The 20,798-nt window shown below is 34.6% G+C and overlaps 3 protein-coding genes and 1 long non-coding RNA gene across 6 annotated transcripts in view; 1 reads left to right on the top strand and 3 right to left on the bottom strand.

Moving 5' to 3' along the window:
* The window catches only part of LOC145789100 (uncharacterized), a 13,349-nt gene extending 10,104 nt beyond the window's left edge, over nucleotides 1–3,245 (bottom strand). The window contains exons 1-3 of the mRNA XM_082900268.1: nucleotides 2,931–3,245; nucleotides 2,503–2,655; nucleotides 2,072–2,227 (exon numbers count right to left, since the gene is read on the bottom strand). Coding sequence (XP_082756394.1) covers nucleotides 2,072–2,227; nucleotides 2,503–2,655; nucleotides 2,931–3,245 — 624 coding nt within the window. The remainder of the gene's footprint in view (nucleotides 1–2,071; nucleotides 2,228–2,502; nucleotides 2,656–2,930) is intronic.
* A 2,267-nt stretch (nucleotides 3,246–5,512) lies between these two features.
* LOC145806352 (uncharacterized) lies at nucleotides 5,513–8,509 on the top strand. 2 transcript variants are annotated; one of them, XR_014349352.1, is made up of 2 exons: nucleotides 5,513–5,701; nucleotides 8,217–8,509. XR_014349352.1 is itself a non-coding variant. In XM_082903068.1 (2 exons), exon 2 carries the CDS (start codon nucleotides 6,582–6,584, stop codon nucleotides 7,707–7,709), a length of 1,128 nt encoding a protein of 375 aa, XP_082759194.1. In that variant the 5' UTR covers nucleotides 5,564–5,701; nucleotides 6,577–6,581; the 3' UTR covers nucleotides 7,710–7,851. The 2 variants fall into 2 exon arrangements, 1 of the variants encoding a protein (XP_082759194.1); XM_082903068.1 differs by lacking the exon at nucleotides 8,217–8,509 and adding an exon at nucleotides 6,577–7,851 and having other exon boundaries at nucleotides 5,564–5,701.
* Nucleotides 8,510–10,170: 1,661 nt separating this feature from the next.
* LOC145806354 (uncharacterized) lies at nucleotides 10,171–11,109 on the bottom strand. Its single transcript, XR_014349357.1, has 3 exons — nucleotides 10,853–11,109; nucleotides 10,598–10,737; nucleotides 10,171–10,517 (listed from the first exon to the last, which is right to left on the bottom strand). It is a non-coding gene; the product is annotated as an uncharacterized LOC145806354 (long non-coding RNA).
* Nucleotides 11,110–11,227: 118 nt separating this feature from the next.
* Nucleotides 11,228–14,875, bottom strand: LOC145806353 (uncharacterized). 2 transcript variants are annotated; one of them, XM_082903069.1, is made up of 7 exons: nucleotides 13,918–14,875; nucleotides 13,688–13,828; nucleotides 12,288–13,050; nucleotides 11,988–12,074; nucleotides 11,586–11,889; nucleotides 11,406–11,490; nucleotides 11,228–11,317 (listed from the first exon to the last, which is right to left on the bottom strand). In XM_082903069.1, exons 3-5 carry the CDS (start codon nucleotides 12,691–12,693, stop codon nucleotides 11,612–11,614), a joined length of 771 nt encoding a protein of 256 aa, XP_082759195.1. In that variant the 5' UTR covers nucleotides 12,694–13,050; nucleotides 13,688–13,828; nucleotides 13,918–14,875; the 3' UTR covers nucleotides 11,228–11,317; nucleotides 11,406–11,490; nucleotides 11,586–11,611. The 2 variants fall into 2 exon arrangements, with proteins under 2 accessions (XP_082759195.1, XP_082759196.1); XM_082903070.1 differs by lacking the exons at nucleotides 11,228–11,317; nucleotides 11,406–11,490; nucleotides 11,586–11,889; nucleotides 11,988–12,074 and having other exon boundaries at nucleotides 12,739–13,050.
* Nucleotides 14,876–20,798: the final 5,923 nt, after the last annotated feature.

Here is a 20,798-nt window from a genome sequence, read left to right as displayed (position 1 = left end):
ATATCTCTCTGTGGCACCAGTACTAAGTACTTTATGGTTCGGGTCTTTAGCAGGTCTATTGATAGAGAAACTCCAAATATTTGATATCTTTCTCTTTGAATAAGATTTCCAGCAACGGTTTCGTTAGATATCTTACAACTAGAATCCCTCTTTTTTCCGATCCAGTTCCTCCACCACTGCGAACCCCAGTTAGATTCAGGCATGCTACACTTTTTAGTTGTTGGGAGAACCCAAGTACTCTCAACCATTTCTTCTGACTCTTTTTCAAATTCGATAAATGTTGGTTGATCGTATATTTCATTATAGTTCTATGATTCAGAGTATCCTTTCCTATTTTGAACCGTATGCCTCAAAAGGTGCATGTACGGTTTTTAAGGGATACAATTTTACCCTAATCAACCGACTTTATCGAGAAAGAATACTTTTTTTATTATTTTTATGGTATTTATTTATATATTTTTATTAATAAAATAAAAAAAATTTCATTTCTATTTATACAATAAAATATTTATACACTAAAATAGGGGGTTAAGTTGAATTCTTGCTAAAACTTCTTTTTAAATTTTTTATAGATATTTACGATATGTTCCCTATGGTAACTAGGTTCATGAATTACAGTCAACAAACAGTACGAGCTGCAAGGTACATTGGTCAAAGTTTCATAATTACCTTATCCCACGCGAATCGTTTACCTGTAACTATTCAATACCCTTATGAAACATGGATCACATCGGAGCGATTCCGGGGCCGAATCCACTTTGAATTTGATAAATGCATTGCTTGTGAAGTATGTGTTCGTGTATGTCCTATAGATCTACCCGGTATTCATTCTATGATAACTTTCAGCTTTCCCTCTCTTTTTGTGCCTTTAGTAGGCCTAGTATTTCCGGCAATTGCAATGGATTTTTTAATATCTTTCTTTGATTCCAAACCAAGATTCATGTTAATCTATATAATTTTATATAATTTAATTAAATTAATAAATAAATTTGAAATTTAATTCATTTTAATTTCTATCTATATACTATATAAGAATACGATTTACCTATTTAGATGTATATCTATCAGATTGTGGTTTCATGTACCAAACATTTCCATATCAACCCATAGATTTTTAGTCAAAATTAATGAATCGTTGAAACTATAAGTTTAGAACTTTTTTGTAATCTCATTTTCTGAATTATTATTTCGATGAATTACTATAGATATGAATTAATATATATACTCCTATATATTTCCCGCTTTCAACCCAATCTATAAAAGTTTTTAATTGGGATATTAACTATGAAAAATGTGTCAAATTTAAGTGATTCAAAATAGATTCTATTTTGTGTTCATTGATAAAATCCATTTTTTGTTTCAGATTTATAAAATTAGATAAATGAGAAATGAATCCTTAAAAAATGAAAATGAGAAAAAGCGCTTCCAAAAGTGGAACAAGTATTAGAAGTGCGTTCGATTGATTAAATATCGATGAATCTAGAAAATAGGGTTGAGGGTTGGAACGAACGTATAACAAGAATTCTTGGAATTCCTTGGGTATTCTTAATTGGTGCTGAGTTAACTATAGTGCAAAGTCATATCTCTTTGGTTAATAAGATCCAAAAGGTTTAGTAACAATTACAGTGACAGTTACATTTATAGTTCCGTTTGTGGTGAAAGTGGAAATAGTAGTGAAGAACCTATACCAAAGGTTTAGAAGACCTTTGTCCTATCCATTAGACAATGGACGCCTTTCATTTATTCCGATTTTTTTTGCCTTTTTACTTTCCTTTCCTGCCTCTTGTTTGGAAAAAGTGTGATTAAGGGAATTGGATTGTATGTGAGATATTTTCAGGAATTGTATATTTAATTCAACGGTGGAGAAAATAAAAAGGGTGAATATCAAAAAGTTGGAGAGTAGAAAAATAATTTCAAAATGATGGAGGTGAAAGTGATTTATGGATTAGATAATGCAAATAAATCTTATACCACCATTTAAAAATTATTTTTTTACTTTTCACTTTTTCGAAATTCTCCCAAATAAAAATGAGGTCCAAAACTATTAAATATTTTTTTCAACAACACTAACCTTGCAGTAGCTGATTGTCGAGGTTATCTTCTCATTCCTCTGTTCGGCACTCATGTCACTGTAATACATACAGTTCTTCACTGTAATACATGCCTTTCGTGCTTCCTCTTCTGCTGCTGCTGCTTCCACTTCATCAATGTACTCAAAATTTGCTACCTACATAAAATGAGATACGACAAAGATATCATAATAAGACAGGCCAAATACCCAGTTGGAATGGTGAAAATAAAAAGGGAGAATATCAAAAAGTTGGAAAGTAGAAAAATAATTTCAAAATGATGGAGGTAAAAGTGATTTATGCATTAGATAATGCAAATAATTCTTATACCACCATTTAAAACTTATTTTTTTTTTACTTTCCACTTTTTCGAAATTCTCCCAAATAAAAATGAGGTCCAACACTATTAAATATTTTTTTCAACAACACTAACCTTGCAGTAGCTGATTGCCGAGGTTATCTTCTCATTCCTCTGCTCGGCACTCATGTCACTGTAATACATACAGTTCTTCACTGTAATACATGCCTTTCGTGCTTCCTCTTCTGCTGCTGCTTCCACTTCATCAATGTACTCAAAATTTGCTACCTACATAAAATAAGATAAGACAAAGATATCATAATAAGACAGGCCAAATACCCAGTTGGAATGGTGAAAATAAAAAGGGAGAATATCAAAAAGTTGGAAAGTAGAAAAATAATTTCAAAATGATGGAGGTAAAAGTGATTTATGCATTAGATAATGCAAATAAATCTTATACCACCATTTAAAAATTATTTTTTTTTTACTTTTCACTTTTTCAAAATTCTCCCAAATAAAAATGAGGTCCAAAACTATTAAATATTTTTTTCAACAACACTAACCTTGCAGTAGCTGATTGTCGAGGTTATCATCTCATTCCTCTGCTCGGCACCCATGTCACTGTAATACATACAGTTCTTAAGTGACTTTACAACATCACTGCCATCAATCGGTTTGTAATTCAGTGACTTTACACCATCACTGCCATCCGTCGGCTTACAACCGGTGAAGCATTTCTTCACCTTCCGGATCAACGACTTCCCGAACCTCAGAGACAAAGAGGTTGAAGTTGAGGGCTTCATGGAGAGAGAGAGAGAGAGAGAGGAGGGGTGGAACTTTGTTAATGACTTGTTGATGTGAGAATACACGGTATACATAGCATAATGGTTTATTAGGAATTAGCGTATTCTTCGCTAATTGCTAATATAACAGAGAGCAACCCATTACAGAGAAGACTAGATTGGCGGGGGGGAGGGGGGGTGTGTTTGGGTTCCTTGCCTTTTATATAAGCGTGTTTGTTTAATTGTTATTTATTATTATTTTATAAGTTTGTGGGTAATTTATAATTTCAAAATTTAATTAAGTATTATTTTATTACATAATATATTATTTGTCAACAAAATTTAAGTTTAGCATTGAAATTATTAATTTTAAAGTTTTCAAAAAGATAATTCTATTTACACAATTTTTCAAAATTATCTTGTTACACTTTTATTCACATTTTATTCACAATTTTTTCAAAACTAATATTTTTAATAGAATATCGAATATGTGAAGGTACTTATTCACTTTTTAAAGATAAATATTTGAATACTATGAAACAAAACACAATTAATTATTTTAAAATATTTAATAAAGCACAATTATTATTATTTTTTTAAAAAAAGTACTAATGCTTTTAAATACAATTCAATTAAACAAGTCATTTTTTTGTGTGTATTATGTTGAAAGTACTAATTTGGTTCGCAATTTGAAATAAAATGAATTAGAATAAATTACACTTATCGTTCTTGAGATTTGATAAAAATACAATTAATCTTATACTTTTAACATGAGTACATTGACTCTTTTTTAGTAAGACTAAAGTGATTGAAATTAATGCATTAAAATTAAATAAAGATAAATATATTTTATAATTGACAAAAAATGACAAAATTATATTTTCACTCATACAACTAATAAATTATTGATAAAAAAGATTTGAATTAAAATATTAAAAATCAATCATTTGGTTGGTTTCAATATTTTGGAAATTGAGTTTTTTATTTTTTGTTTTTTTTTTCTTTTTAGTTAATATTTTTAAAATTTTAAGGAATTTTTTTACTTTTTTAAATGCACTTTACTTGGATGTATCTAAAAAGTAAAATATTTATAAAAAAAATAAAAAATAAAAATCAATAAATATACAAGAATACAAAAAATATATTAAATTCTTATATATATATATATATATATATATATTATATTTTTGATATTTAGTGAATTTTGTAAAGATATTTTTCACAAATTTATACCTTTGTGTTTGGGTTTCTTGCCTTTTATATAAGCGTGTTTGTTTAATTGTTATTTATTATTATTTTATATGTTTGTGGGTAATTTATAATTTCAAAATTTAATTAAGTATTATTTTATTACATAATATATTTTTTGTCAACAAAATTTAAGTTTAGCATTGAAATTATTAATTTTAAAATTTTCAAAAAGATAATTCTATTTACACAAATTTTCAAATTTATCTTATTACACTTTTATTCACACTTTATTCACAATTTTTCAAAATTAATATTTTGAATAGAATATCGAATTTGTGAAGGTACTTATTCACTTTTTAGAGATAAATATTTGAATACTATGAAACAAAACACAATTAATTATTTTAAAATATTTAATAAAACACAATTATTATTATTTTTTTAAAAAAAAGTACTAATGCTTTTGAATACAATTCAATTAAACAAGTCATTTTTTTGTGTGTATTATGTTGAAAGTACTAATTTGGTTCGCAATTTGAAATAAAATGAATTAGGGTAAATTACACTTATCGTTTTTGAGATTTGATAAAAATACAATTAATTTTATACTTTTAACATGAGTACATTGACTCTTTTTTAGTAAGACTAAAGTGATTGAAATTAATGCATTAAAATTAAATAAAGATAAATATATTTTATAATTGACAAAAGATGATAAAATTATATTTTCACTCATACAACTAATAAATTATTAATAAAAAAGATTTGAATTAAAATATTAAAAATCAATCATTTGGTTGGTTTCAATTTTTTGGAAATTGAGTTTTATTTTTTGTTTTTAGTTAATATTTTTAAAATTTTAAGGAATTTTTTTACTTTTTTAAATGCACTTTACTTGGATGTATCTAAAAAGTAAAATATTTGTAAAAAAAATAAAAAAATTAAAATCAATAAATATACAAGAACACAAAAAATATAGGAAAAATTGGCCTAAGGTCCCTCCTCTACTTTTGATATGAGGAGAGGTCCTTTATAATATGTTTTGATGGCTAAGGTCCCTCAAATTTATTTTAGGTTATAAAGTACCTAAATTACCCTTCCTTTATAATATAAATTTGTTTGAATATTATATGGTTGACTTAACTGATACATTTTGGAAACCGAATTTGAAGTGGAGATTTTGTCGGAGTTTTCGTCGGAGATTTCAGTGGAGATTTTATGGTGGAGATTTCGTCGGAGATTTCAGTGGAGTTGACGAGAAAGATTGTTACGATCGTGTAGATTTTGTTGGAGATTTCGTCAGAGATTTCAGTGGTGTGATAGTGTATTGATCGCGTAGATTTTCAGTGGAGTTGAATCAGGTTTGTTTTCGATGGAGATAGCACATGCATTTTGATATTTGTTTTGAATTTTTGTGTAGAGAGAGGCCAGCTTGATAGAGTTGATTTTTATTTTTGGAATTAATTTATTATTATTTGTTTTTTAATCAATTTGAAAGAGTGTTGACAGTGTGTTGATCGCGTAGGTTTTTGAGTTGAGTTGAATTAGGTTTGTTTTCGATTTAGATTCCAAATGTATTTTGATTTTTGTTTAGAGAAAGGCCAGCTTGATAGAGTTGATTTTTAATTTTGGAATTAATTTTTCATTCTTTGTTTTTTGATCAATTTCAGATAGTGTTGACAGTGTAGGTGATTTTGATGTTTAGAGTTCATTTTTGGTGCTCTGTTTTTTATCAACATGCTGATGAATTATAGTTGTGTTCTATGTTTTTTCAAACCAGAGAAATTTCATTTTCTGCACTATTGTTTGTGTAGTCCAGAGGAAATTATAAGTGCATATGGACATATTATTAGAAGTTTGTAATGGAGATAGAATATGAGAAAGTGAATGTAAGTTCATAAATTTCTCTATACTTGTATTTGTAGTTCAGAGAAAATTGTAAGTTTGTTACTCACTTTCAGTTTGTAGTTCAGAGAAAAGTATTTCTCTGGACTTGTATTCTATGTGATTTTTTTTTCTATAATTGTGTTTAATTGTTAGCAATAAATTTCTCTGTGATTCATTAAGTTTCTGTGATTTTATTTTTTATCATCTTGAAGGTGAATATCAGTTTGTAGATGTCTTTGGAGTTTTATTTTAAGTTCAGAGAAAATTATAATTTTTAGAAATTTCTCTGGACATTTATGTTGTTATTGTGAAGTGTTTCTGTGATTTTTTTTGTTGTTTTTTGTTTCAGTTTCAATGGACAGTGCAGTGTTGTTGCTGTGCAAATATGGGAATGATACTATTGTCATTAATGTTTCATGCGAATTGAATTTTGAGGAATTGGTTGGCATTTTGTGTAAAACATGGGAGAATTTGAAACCTGAGACTATGTGTATTTCATATTCTATTTTGGGCCATCCGAATTGTATGGTTCGAAATAATATTGATTTTCTGAATATGTTGAGGGTTGTTTGTGCACGCGGTGTTGATATAGTTGATGTTTCAGTTAGTAGATGTAGTACTTCTGATGAAGAGGATGAAGTGGGGTCTAATTGGGTAGATGTTGTGGATGGTGAGTGTGATAGGCTGGTGGATGTTGAAAGGAATTCACTCTCTAAGTTTTGTTCTCACCAAGAAAAGGTGTTATTGTCAGCTAGTTGGCGGAATAATATTACGAGTGTTGGACAAAAGTTTGAGGGTGGTGTGGTTGAGTTCCGTACTTTTTTATGCAAGTATGCTATTGAGGTTGGTTTTCAGTTTACGTATGTTAAAAATGACAAGCTGAGGGTTACGGCAGAATGTGCATATAAGGAATCAAGGGGATGTATGTGGCGTGTACATGCTTCTGTTGAAAAAACAAATGGGTTCTTCTACATAAGGACTTTGAACAATGAACATACGTGTGGTGTGGCGGTTCGTACGAGTAAACATTCGAGGATGACTTCCAGCTTGGTTTCTGGGCTGATACTTGAAGAGGTAAGTGCAAAACCTTTAACTCGTCCAGTGGATGTTGTGAAAGAAATGAAAGACAAGTATGCGGTCTCAATTAGTTATAACTGTGGTTGGTTGAGTGCTGAAAAAGCAAAATGTAGTACATATGGGGATTCTTGTTTGTCATTTGATCAATTACGGTGGTATTTTGATGAGGCATTGAAGAACAATCCAGGGAGTCGTTTTGAGTTAGATTTTGAAGATAACAAGCGTTTCAAAAGAATGTTTGTGGCTTTTCATGCATGCATTGCTGGTTTCAAATATTGTCGGTCATTGCTTTTTCTTAATGGAACATTTTTGAAAGGACGATACAAAGGAGTTACGCTTGCTGCAACGGGGAAAGATGGGAATGAAGGTAATTGTAAATATATCTATTTTTATCTAAGTATGTGAATTTTCTATACATGTAGGAATTGAGTGAATGTGAATTTTCTCTGGTTTTGGCCACTGTGTGGATTTTCTATTGTTGTGGCCACTGTGAGAATTTTCAATGGATTTTTGTCAGTGTATGAATTTTCTCTGGATGTTGTCATTGTGTGAATTGTATCTGTAGGTGGTCACTAAGTGAATTTTCTCTGTATATTATGATTGTGTGAATTTTCTCTGTAGCTGGTCACTAAGTCAATTTTCTCTGGATGTTGGCAGTGTCAAACTTCTCTGGTTGTTTTATTGTTCTATTTTTCTCTGTTGTTTTGTAGGTGGTCACTAAGTGAATTTTCTCTGTATATTATGATTGTGTGAATTTTCTCTGTAGCTGGTCACTTATTCAATTTTCTCTGAATGTTGCCAATGTGTGAATTTTCTCTGGATGTTGGCAGTGTCAAACTTCTCTGGTTGTTTATTGTTCTATTTTTCTCTGCAGGTGTGTACCTAATATGCTTGTTCCTATTTGTTTTGTAGGTTTTTTTCCTGTAGCTTTTGCTGTTGTTGATGCTGAGAATAAAGACAATTGGTGTTGGTTTCTTGAACATTTATATGGAGTATTAGGATCAGAAAGGGTGATAAGTTTCATATCAGATCGACATTGTGGAATTGTGGAGGGAATTGCTAGGTTTTTCCCTAACTGTTTTCATGGATTTTGTCTGGAACATCTAAAGAGAAATTTGAGGGATAAGTTGTCATGTGGAAACACAAATTTGGTTAGGGAGACGATTGTGTCCAAGTTTTCAGAATGTGCATATGCTCCAACAAAGGCATCATTTCATTTCAAGTTAAATGAGTTAAAAAGTGAGGGAGGAGACATTGTGAGTGTTTTCTTGAGAAGTTTACCATATGAAAATTGGAGTGATGCATATTTTGCAGGGAAACGTTATGGTGAGATGTATTCAAATGTTGCTGAGTCATTCAATTCATGGATACGAGAAGCTCGGCACTTGCCAATAACAAATTTGGTGGACATGATACGGTTGCAAATCATGAATATGAGGTCTGATAGGAGGCTGCTCTCTAGTAAATGGAATAAAATTTTGTGTCCTCGTATGGATAGTGTGTTAGAGAAGTCTTTTTTGGACGGGAGGACATGGAATGTGAGTTTATCATCTGATAATGTTTTTGAAGTGCATTGTTTTCCTTCGATTATGGTTGATCTTGGGTTGAGAACTTGTTCATGTCGAAAATGGGAAATAAATGGGTATCCATGTCAACATGCTGTTGCTGCAATTTTTAGGAGTGGAAAGAATTTGAATTCATTTGTTGAACCATTTTTTCATGCTGATATGTATCGTCAAGCATACTCCTTTTCGATTGGCCCAGTTCCAACTGTTGAAAAACCTGTGTGTAGCATTGAAGATGCTATGATTTTACCTCCATTGAGCAAGAGACCTGCTGGGAGGCCGAAGAAGAACAGAATTGCTTCTATTGGAGAGTTTAAAAGGGTGATTAAGTGTAGTCGTTGTGAGAGTATTGGTCACCATAATAAGAGGACATGCAAGGAACCTTTGTTAAATAGTTGAGGATTATACATTTTATTGATGGAATAATACATTTGATGATTACTTTGTGTATTTTGTTTTGTGAAATTTATTTTTTGGACAGTGTATATAATAATAACAATCAAATTCATCCAGAGAAATTTTTCAATATCAGTTAAAGTGTGTTTGTTGATATATACTATAGGCAGTGGGTTTGTAGTACCTGTCAAATTCATCCAGAAAAATTTTCCTATGGCAGAGAAAATTCTGTGTGTTGTGTTTTGAAGCTTCATATTCATCCACATAAATTTGACAATGACAGACTAAAGTACTGTGTGGATTGTGTTTTTTCAATTTGATAATTGTTTTGTACTAACACAGTGCATTAGAGATTGAATGATCATATAGGCACCTTCTTTGGTGAGATATGAGTTAAATTTATCTGTAAATTTCTGGTAGCTTCATATCAGTCATTTCAAGAAATGTGCATAGCAGACAGAGCATTCAAAAAATTATTGTACAACCAAGAAACAAAATCAAGCTCTTTTGGAATTTCTCTGAGTTGAGAATTTCTCTGGACCAGGGAAGAATTTCTCTAGACTCACTTGAACTCAGAAATTTGTGTCAAAGCCAGAGAAATTTTCATCCAGAGAAATTTTTCACCATCAGAGAAAACTATATGGGCATTGTGTTCTGAAATTTGAAATTCATGCAATGAAATTTTCCAGTGGCAGATAAAATTACTGTGTGCTTTGTGTTTTGTTGAGTTTGATGATTGTTTTGTACCAACACAAAGTTTTACAGATTACATGATCATATAGGCATCCCCTTGGGACGATACAAGTTAAATTTCTCTGTGAATTTCTGGTAGTTTATACCAGAGAAATTTCTGCAGACAATTTTCTCTGGCAGACAATTGTTGAAATTTACATTACTCGAAATAAAAAAAAAAATGAAATTTAGATTAGTCAAGAAAGGATATATACATATACGTCAAGGATCATCATTCCTTCAATGTATCAACAAGAAAGGATATATACATATATGTGAGACAATTTTCTCTGTGTGGATATGTACATTGTCTTCCTTTCACTAGTTTCACTATTACATTTGTGGTTCTTCTGGGGGTATTTCAATTGGTTCAGTCCATGACCGGCCAACTTCGGTCACAAATCTCTCTATGAGTTCTGCCCTCATCAACCTTATCTCTTGTGTGGACAATTTGGATTTGATAGGTTCATGCTTGCTATATTGTTTCATTATATAGCAGACAAAGAGGCCACAATCCAGACTGCATACAAATTATAGGTATGGTTAGTTTTAAGAAACATGCAACTGAAATTATGTTATTTATAGATGTATGAAACTTACGAATCGCTTTCTTGTTGTGGAGCATTGTTGACATACTCAAAGTCATAACTTGTGTTTTGTGAGTTAATTAATTTGAAAGAGGGTTGTGATTGAGCGTCTCTTTCAAGACAAGCTTTTAAAAAATTCTCCATGTAATCTTGCTGCAAAAAAATAATTTTTATATAACAGAGAAATTTACGGACAAGTCAATGGGATTCTATGAAAATTATCATCACATAAAAATGATGATGGATCAGAGAAATTTGCATTCGTTACCAATTGTTTTGCATCTTTGACATATTTGTCTTCTGCATCATCCCTCCTTGGCCTCAGTGAGTTGTAGAACTTCCATAAATTGTCTTATTTGTCCAGGACAAGCAAGGTCCAGTGATTTCCATGTGTGGACTTCTCATTACCTCAAGTATTTATTGGGAAATGGAGGAACCTATAGTTCCTCCATGCTGTTTCAATATGCTTGTCAAATAAGGACACTCAAAAACTTTGATTTTCTGTCATGTTGATGAAATTCTGTGCTCAGAGAAAATCAAAAAATGGTTTTGTTAGTGACACAACTGACTTCAAGAAGTATATTAAGAAGAGAAAGTAGAAAGTAAATTCCAGAGAAAATCAAATAAAATAGTAGTAACATACTAAGCACATGGATGTGAAAAAAAATGAGGTTGGTTGTCGTTTCTCTCTGATTTGGTCAGCCAAAAGGATCTCTCCATAGCCATCAATGACCTGAAAAATATGATTTATAATTGTAATATTGTTTTATAAAGACTGATGGAACATTGCAGAGAAATGTTGATGAAAGGGAAAGACTTACATTGTTGGCAATTTCTTTTTGCTTTATGAGGTTTCCAATGTCTTCAAAGGTAATGATATTCAACTCACTTGTCCAAATTAAAGCTCTACAAGATGACAAAGAAGGGATTGAATTGTTGTTAATGCAACATAAGTTTGTAATTTGTTGTTTGTTATGTTCTATTTTGTTTGTTGTACTTACTCAAGCCCAGACACACTTGATATGTGCTACAAGATGTCTTTTATATGATCTTTTATCAATCTTGAAATGGGAAGAGATTGTGGAAAGACCCAAGATTTTGTGATGTTTATAGGTTGAGGCAAGACGTATGCATCAGCATCAAGCACTTCTTTGTCCTTCGTGCTTTGCTCAACTTGTTTTGCAGCTTGTTTTGAAGCTCTAGTCACTTTCGCAACTTTTGGATATTGGAATTCTGGATCATGCTGCTTTTCCTTCCTTTCTTTTGCCTTTAAATTTTTTATCATTGAGGTTGGATCTTTTTTGACTGTAGGCAGTGAAAATATTAGGAAAAGTGAAATTTCTCTGAAGCAACAGATGATATTTCAATATGTAAATTTATTTAATTCAATATTTTGCAGTTACCATAGAGTTTCTTCTTTTGTTTCGATTGTTGTTTGTGTGGCATTTGCTCTTGTTGGGTTGTTGGTTGTTGTTCCAGTTGCATTCCAACTATACACAGTGAAAATCAAACAAGCCCCAAAAATGGAATAAGAAAATATACAGAGAAATGAAATGAGCAGTAGAAATATAACTAATGTGTTGAGAGAGATATAACTTCCAGAGAAAATTACCAATGACAGAGAAAATTATAATAAATAGAAATTTCTCTGAGTTATGATGGCACAAGGACATAACTTTTTGTGGCTCAAGATTTTCACTGACCTTGTGATTGAAGTTGTGTTGGTGTTCGGTATGGTTGTGTTGCTAGTTGGACAGATAGTTCTTGAACTTGTTCATGCAATTTGGCATTTTCAATTTCAAGCTCCGAATTTGAACACCTCAACTGTTGAATTGTTTTTGCATCGTCTGCTTTTTCAACCTCCAACATCCTTAGTTTCATTCGGATTGTGCTTTCTTTTTCTTGAAGTTCTGAGTTATGTGATGTCAGGATTCTTATTGAAATATCCTTTTCAGCAAGTAATTCCATCCAATTTCTGTCTTCTTTTTTAGATTGAGACAGTGCCTTCAGTCTTTGACGTAGATCAGCAATTTGGGCATCCTTTGATTCCTCAAATTCTTCAGGCTGATGCATTGTTGAGCCACAAATGCCATCATGTTGTTGGTCCATCGGCTCATTATTTTCTTCTTCATCACTTTCATCCTTGTTCTCTTCTTCTTGTTCATCTTCATCTTCATCTTCTTGTTCACTGTCTTCTTCTTTCTGTTCATTTTGTTCTTTGTCTTCTGGTTCTATTTCTTCACTTTCTTTGGTGGTTTCTTCTTCTGTGCTGCTTGCTTGATGTTCTTGTCCATTGCTGGCTTCGTATTCTTCTGTGTTGCCTTCTTTTTGTTCATTCCCTCCATCTTCAGATGGATCTTGTAATGTCTCCTTGAATATGACAATTGCCTTTTTTAATTCTTTCTTCGTCTTTTTGCCAAGACAGAACTCCTCAGATGGGTTTTTGGCTAGCTGCTTGTTATCAATCTGTAACAGGAGACTCTTTTATTAGAGAAATGTTACAAAATTCACTGAGAGAAAAAATTCAAATAAGGAAAATAAAATTCATCTAAATGATACTAATTGGAAACAAACTTCAGAGAAAATTGTATTGGGCCAGAGAAAATTAGAGACATGGAGTTAATTTTATGGGGCAGAGAAAATTATGAAACAGTGAAATAAACAGTGTTTATAAGTTAATGTTTTACTATATTTGTGTCAGAGAAATTTGAATTCCAGTGAAAATTCATTAGAAGGGTAGAAATAAACAGTGTTTATCAAAGATGCAAGGCACACAAGTTATGGGCAGAGAAAATTACACACAAGGAGATAAAATTTGATGGGCCAGAGAAAATTATGTAACAAAGAACATAATTCAGATATTAGAGAAAATGAATCAGGGCATATAAGTTAATGTGTTACAATTGTGGTCAGAGAAATTTGGATGGCAGAGAAAATTGATTACAATGGCAGAAATAGACCAGTGGTTAACAAAGAAGAAAACAGAAATTGATATTTCAGAGAAAATTAATCTTAATCAATCAATGCACAAGGAGGGAAACAAAGCAGTGGTCAGAGAAATTTTGAAATTTCACTGAGATTTCGGTAGCAATAGGAATCTAACCTGTCGAGGTGCAAGAGAGTGGATTGGTGTCTTCTACAGCTGTTTCGTCAAGGTTTGAAGGTTCCACTTGGCACATCTTGGGAAGTCTGTTGTGTTACTGTCTTCTAAGTCAATGATAGTTGCATGTTCACATAGCCAATACTGTGATGAAAATGAAAGTAAATAAAATTTTGTAAACGCACAAATTTGTAAGTATGATAACTGCAAATTTGAATGGATATTATACTTACCAGCAATGCAATGACACACCCCGTAACTTTTTCTGGAGTTCTGTGCAATGCCATGATAGAATCAATCAATGTTGATGGGATTGCTTCCGGCCAATCATACTGTTTCATTGATTCAAGAGGTTCCACATACTTTATAAAAACCCAACCTATTGAATTCCCACTTGTTGCAAAAAATAGGGTGAGACACAAGTACAATGTAACAATGATTGCTACATCTTTGAAGTCAGTTGGTTGCTTGCCTTTCATTGCTTTGACCAAGGCATTTTTAAGAACAGGACCAGTGAGCCTTGTGTCCTTTTGGAATCTTCTCCTGAGGAATGCAGATTTTGGCTTTTTAGAGTATCTTAATGACATGGCTCCTTTACCTCCTTCCAAACCAAAAATCAAGGTCATGTCATTTGTTGTAAAGGTCAGGTTCTTCTTCCCAACTGTGAATGCTTTTGTTTTTTCATTGTAACATTGGATTATGGCAACTACATCATCATCGGATTTCCTAGATTTCTTTGGATCCATCCTTCCAGTGGTTAGAGCTTGGATCAAATACCAGAATGGGTCTTTTGAAGCTCTAGAAGATGTTTTGAACTGAATTTAAGTGTTTGAAAGAAGGAGACGACAGATGAGAGGTTGGATCGGAATTGAATGCGGTAGTGAGCTCTCTTTCTGTGGAGTTTAACAGGTTTTTTCCTCCTTGAGCTTGAGTCTTTTGAAGTTGGGGTACTCATCTGGATGCTAGTTGCTTCATCAGCTTTGACTTGTGTGTTTTGGGAAGGAGTTTGTGGTGTTTTAGTGCTGGTTTTTGATCTTAGATGATAAGAGGACTGAGAGAGTTGTTCTTGCTTCCTTGGTGTTTCTAGTGTTTTGCTGCTGGTTTTTGATCCTAGTCCATAAGAAGACTGAGACAGTTTCTGTTTTTTGCTTGGTGTTTCCGGTGTTTTGCTGCCTTTACGTTTTGCCATTTCTAGACAATGATTAAAGCATAGAGATGTCAACATTAAATCCCAGAGAAAAATGGAAATGTCAGAGAAAATTACAGATAAGGGAGAAAATTGGAGATGCTAGAGAAAATTACAGATAAGAAAAAATTACAGAAAATTTGACATGTCAGAGAAAATCAACACAACATCATAAACATGGGAGAGAAATTTTCAATAATTGTTTAAATTACAGATAGAAGTAAACATACCAGAGAAAATGAATGATAGAAAAAAGTAAACATGGCAAGTGAAAGAAAATTTGCATTCCACAATTAGCAAAGATAAAATAAACAAAGTAATGTAAACATGGCACTGAGAAGTACACCATATTGAAATCAAGAATTGAACAAAATAAACATACCAGAGAAAAATGCACATTCTGGAGAAAATTACACATTCTTGAGGAAATTTCGATTCCAGAGAAAATTTCAATTCATAATATTAAAATGCAAGAAAAATTTACATACACAAGCAGAGAAAATTAACCATGATAGAGACACTCAATGGAGGAAAGTGGTGCGATGTGGTCAGAGAAAATTATAAATACCAGAGAAACTTAGACAGGGGCAAGAGTGTAATTGACATTGCAGAGAAGGATACATATTCCAGAGAAATTTACAAAGCAGAGAAATTCAGAGACAAAATGACAGAAACATATTCAAGAATAAGATCAAAATTCAGAGAAATAATTTTTTCTCAAAGTACATATGGCAGAGAAAATTCCAAGAAGAAACATTCATTCCAGTCCACAATATTAAAATTCCAGAGAAAATTTAAAATGACAAAGACACAAGAGAGGAAAGTGATGTGATGTGGTCAAAGAAAATTATAAATACCAGAGAAACTTAAGACAGAGGCAAGAGTGTAATTGACATTGCAGAGAAGGATACATATTCCAGAGAAATTTACAAAGCAGAGAAATTCAGAGACAAAATGACAGAAACATATTCAAGAATAAGATCAAAATTCAGAGAAATAACTTTTTCTCAAAGTACATATGGCAGAGAAAATTCCAAGAAGAAACATTCATTCCAGTCCACAATATTAAAATTCCAGAGAAAATTTAAAATGACAAAGACACAAGGGAGGAAAGTGATGTGATGTGGTCAGAGAAAATTATAAATACCAGAGAAACTTAAGACAGAGGCAAGAAAGCAATAGACATTCTAGATTAAGATAGACATTGCAATTAAAAATACATATTACAGAGAAATTTACGGAGCAGGAAAATTTATAGACAGAATTACAGAAACATGTTCAAGAATAAGATAAAAACACAAAAAATTGTTGTGAAAATAAACATGCCAGAGAAAATTGAAAGAAGAAAATTACATTAATCAAAAATCAGAGAAATTCAAATGCCAGATAAATTTACAGATAAAATCACACAAACATGTTGAAGAATAAGTTCAAAATACACAGAAATAAATTTTTTCAAATTCAGGTAGCTTTTTATTACGAAATTGAAACCCTAATTTATGAAAGGTTATTATAAAATGCTATTAACTGTGTTTCCAGAGAAAATCTAGTTGTATTGTAGAAAAACTGACCAGAGTTAGGATGAAACTTGAATGATGAGCTGATATGGCCCGCGATGAAGATGCGACGTGACGAAGATAGACTGAGATGATGATGAGCAGTGAAAACGAAGCTTTAACCTAGGTCAGAGAAATTTGTGAGGAAGGAATGGAAATGATTTTTGGAGAAGATAACGAAGCTGTAATGTCGATGGTGCAGATGATGTTGAAACCCTAATTCTGTTGTTCTCCTGTTCGTGAAGACGCTGGATGTTTGGAATGTAACTGAGACGTCGGAATGAGTTTGGTTCTGTGTTGATTTTGGCGAGGGTATTTTGGTCCACAAAATAATTAAAAACGCGCGCCAAGTTGTTTCAGGGACGTGAGGCATCACTATCTTTTTGTGTGTCCTTTATCCTCTAAATTGTTATTATTAGGGACCTTAAAAAAAAATCCCCAAAAATATATTGAATTCTTATATATATATATATATATATATTATATTTTTGGTATTTAACGAATTTTGTAAAGATATTTTTCACAAATTTATACCTTTTAAGCGTATTTATGTTAGGTGTATCTAAAATTTTTTTTAAAAAAATTGCTTAGAATATTAAAAAAAAAATCAGTAAAAACAAAAATAAAAAAAATTAATTTTTTAAAAAGTGAATCCTAAAGATCAAAACCAAACAAGCAAATGGTATTATGCTAAATGTGTGAATGCGACTAACTGTATTTTCTTTTAGGGCTGGGCTTTCCTTCGATCCGTGTTCGGACTGAAGGATACTGTTAAGCCCATGGGGCTCACCACGAGTCTTGTTTTGATAATCTAAATTGTTCAATATGTAGAACTCGTCAAGTACTATATGCCTGCAAAAAACCACTTTGATCGATATTGATAGCTATCTTATCGGATCAGATTTCTTTCAACCGTTTATCTTTTCACAATATTTTTTTTTATACAAAACTGATTTGATCACGTAACAATTGATATCCGATCATCGTGATTGTTTGTTGACATATAGTACTCGATAAGTTCTACACATTTAACAGCTCAAATTATCTACACAAGACCTGTAATAAGTCCCCACAAGCAGGACCGACCTTGAGATTTAGGGGTTCCAAGGCAAATTTCAAAAATAGGACCCTCTTACATAGGATCTGACTCGTGCCAAAGGCCACGTGTCCGTCATCACCAAAGTTGCCTCGGCTCCGGAACTTAGGTACGAGAAGGGAAGGTCCTGAAATGAGCACCCCCGCTTACCCGACCAAAAGATTGGCTTCTACTAAGTATGATATGTTGTTTTATAAACACACGTATTCTTATTCTGGTTATTTAGCTAACATTACTATGTGGCGCGCACGCATACAAGTATAGACTAAGTCGCAAGACTCGGAACAAATTAACTCATGTTTGTTTTCGAAAATGGTTTGAAAGTGCCACCCCTCAAGTGGGCTAAAGCGCAGAATTTCCATCAAACATGATGGGCTTAAAACATGATTTGCCAATTCGCAAAATGGGCTTAAAACTCACAATCATCGAATTGTTCCAATTCAAGCAACAAAGCCTTCACCCACAGGCATTCATGCAGTTAATCAAGTAAGCGCATAGCCTAATGGCAAGCATGCGAAACATGCCAATATGGCACTCATACAATATGCTAAAGCGTAAAACTTACAGTGTACTCCGAGTCAAAACAAAAGCTAGTTAGAAAAATACATGATTCCTAACTATACAAAATGCCTAATGCAACGCATGCAATTATGGAATTAAATAGGCTCGGCTAACTAAGATGGCATATGAATGCAATAATTTGATAACATGCTGTGAGACACGTATTTAAAGAAGTATTGAAATACGATGCAGTTTGAATGATGCGTCGAGCTTGGTGCATGCAATACAAATAAATGGATGCAAACATGCAAGCATAAGGTATGCTAATCAAAACGTGATCCCTAATCTAACCATCGAAAGTAGATAAATAAAAGAGAGAAAGACGTGGGGTTGGAAGACATGCACACATATACGCACACCGAGAGGGAGATTAATGATATGGAATTGGGCTAGACAGATTTGGGCCGGACAGAGTTGTGCCGGACAGATTTGGGCCGAACAGGTGTTGGGCCAAGTGGTGTGGCTCGGCCTTGAAGGAAGCTGCTCAGTTAAGGCAGCGTGTGGATTGACCGAGCTGCAAGGATCCGTGGTCACGAAGCCGGTCAGGTGAAAAGTCCAGCGCCAAGAAAGGCAAGGTTGGACCGGGGTACCTGTTTGTTCGGCAGGTAGGCCGACCGCAGACTAGCGTGAGTTGTCCTAAGCTCGGCTTTGCCGAGATGCCGCCGAGTCTGGTCCTCATCTGAGCTTAACTGTTGGAGTACTTGGGCTTGAGGCGCAGCATGGCAGACGATGGCCGGGATGATACTGCCCGGCTGCCGAGCTCCAGGAGAATGGGCAGGCAGTTGGGTTAGGTGGTGCTCAACAAGGTTTATGCTGACAGATGGGATAGCAGTGCCACGTGTTGAGAGGTCACTAGGAGTAGATTTGGGGCGCAGAAGGTATATAAGCATGTCTGCGCCCCCCATACGCGCACGGATGAACATTTGGTGAAACATACACTAAACACTCAACACGCTCCCTACTCTCTATCTATCCCCTGTGTGTGTGTTCTAACTTGATCATCGGAGGACTTTTCCGGCTACACACCGCCGAGTAGCTCACTGTCGTTGTGTACACAAGTAATCGGATAGAGACGGAGCTCGGAAGAAAGGAGTACGGGCTTGCCGGAATATTTGCTCCCCGTACAATTAGCGCCGTCTGTGGGAACTTGACAGACAAAACCTTGTCTTCCAGGCTCATCTGATCGCCGTTCATGGCAAACAACGATGAGATTCTGTTGTCTGTCATCGACGGAGCCACCCCGGAGTTTATCCGACAGAGAGAGGGACATCCCGTCATCCTTCCAATGTCGGATTTGGAGACATTCCCCGGAGGGCAGTCGAGGGACGCGCGGGATAAGCGCGGGAGAAGTTATAGTCATTCGCGGAGTCTAGACGGTCATCGGCGACGGAGAGAGTCACACGCAAGACGTCTGGAACACAAGTTGAGGGACCAAGACGCCGTCATTCGGCGAATGGCGGCGGAGATGGAAGAGCTCAAGCGGCATGTCAAAGGGAAGGGTGTAGTTGGAGTGGGTGACCACAGTGAGCGCACCTCATCCCGCCGTTCAGGCGGTCGGAGTCAGCGACGCACTCCGTCCATTTCTATTACCAGAAGTTATGGCCGGACATAGGCGGAATGATGCTCTTATGTGCCTCATCTTTCCGTCAAGTTTGGGCGAACTGGGCTTGAAGTGGTTTGAAAGGCTGCCGGAGGGGAGTATTGAGAGGTGGCATCAGTTGGCCGAAGCCTTTGTCACGTGCTTCAAAACCAACACCAAAAAACCAAAAGAAATGGATCACCTACTGAGTGTCAAGATAGAACTGAGCGACACATTGAAGGCGTACAACTCCAGATATTGGGAGACCTTCAACGAGATCTTGGATTGCCCGGTCAACCTTGCAATCACTCAATACAAGCGTGGTCTCCCGGTCGGACATAGACTATAGGACTCGCTTACCATGCACCAATCGACGTCCATGGGCCAGCTCATGCAGCGCATCAATGAGTACATCCGAGTGGAGGATGATGCATCAGCATCTACCGTGAAGGCAACTCCGGTAGTAACAGACAAGAAGACAGCAGGCAAAGTACACGCAGTTGGGCAAGTGTCCAGCCGCTCAAGTGACCGAGCAGAGGAATCGGACCGTGGCTCGAATCACAAAAACCGGGGTAGAGGACGTCGGAATGACCGGGATGACTACCCCCGAGATGATGTAGCGGAGGCAAATAGAAGGTTGAAGGCAAGGACTGGCATAACCACGGTCTTTAAGATTCCAATCTATCGCACACTTAGTGAAATCCAAGACGAGGAGTATGTCCGGTTTCCTGCTAAGTTGGGCGATAGACAAAAAGGCTACAATCCGCGGTATTGTTGCACATTTCATCGGGAGCGAGGCCACTGAACTGAGGATTGTTTGCCTTTGAGGCAATACCTGGAAGAGCTAGTCGCGGCCGGACACCTAGACTTTTACATTGATAGGGGGGCGTAAAGGTGAACCAGGCTCCGGTTGAGCCCAGGGGACATGATGACCGAGATGCGCCACCACAAGGAGTTATTAATGTCATCCACGGCATAGTGGAACCGAAGCGTGTTTGCGAACTCTGGGGTATGATAAAAAAGGCAGAACATATGAGGGAGGTTTTGTTGGTACAGCCTACCATCAAGAGGGGGAAGACCGTAGAGAAAGATGTGATTAGTTTCACCTCAAGGGATCTAGAGCGTATTCAGACGCC

The sequence above is a fragment of the Camellia sinensis genome, chromosome 13 (assembly GCF_055761805.1).
Source record: "Camellia sinensis isolate YWXY chromosome 13, ASM5576180v1, whole genome shotgun sequence".
NCBI lineage: Eukaryota > Viridiplantae > Streptophyta > Magnoliopsida > Ericales > Theaceae > Camellia > Camellia sinensis.
The sequence above is the reverse complement of the archived record's forward strand: the minus strand, read 5'-3'. Positions and strand labels throughout refer to the sequence as shown.

Coding starts and splice junctions, on each gene's coding strand:
- LOC145806353 (XM_082903069.1), bottom strand. CDS start 12,693: ATGGACCAACAACATGATGGCATTTGTGGCTCAACAATGCATCAGCCT. Junction 12,075..12,287: donor AACACAACTTCAATCACAAG/GTCAGTGAAAAT, acceptor CACTGTGTATAG/TTGGAATGCAACTGGAACAA. Junction 11,890..11,987: donor ACAAAAGAAGAAACTCTATG/GTAACTGCAAAA, acceptor CACTGCCTACAG/TCAAAAAAGATCCAACCTCA.
- LOC145806352 (XM_082903068.1), top strand. CDS start 6,582: ATGGACAGTGCAGTGTTGTTGCTGTGCAAATATGGGAATGATACTATT.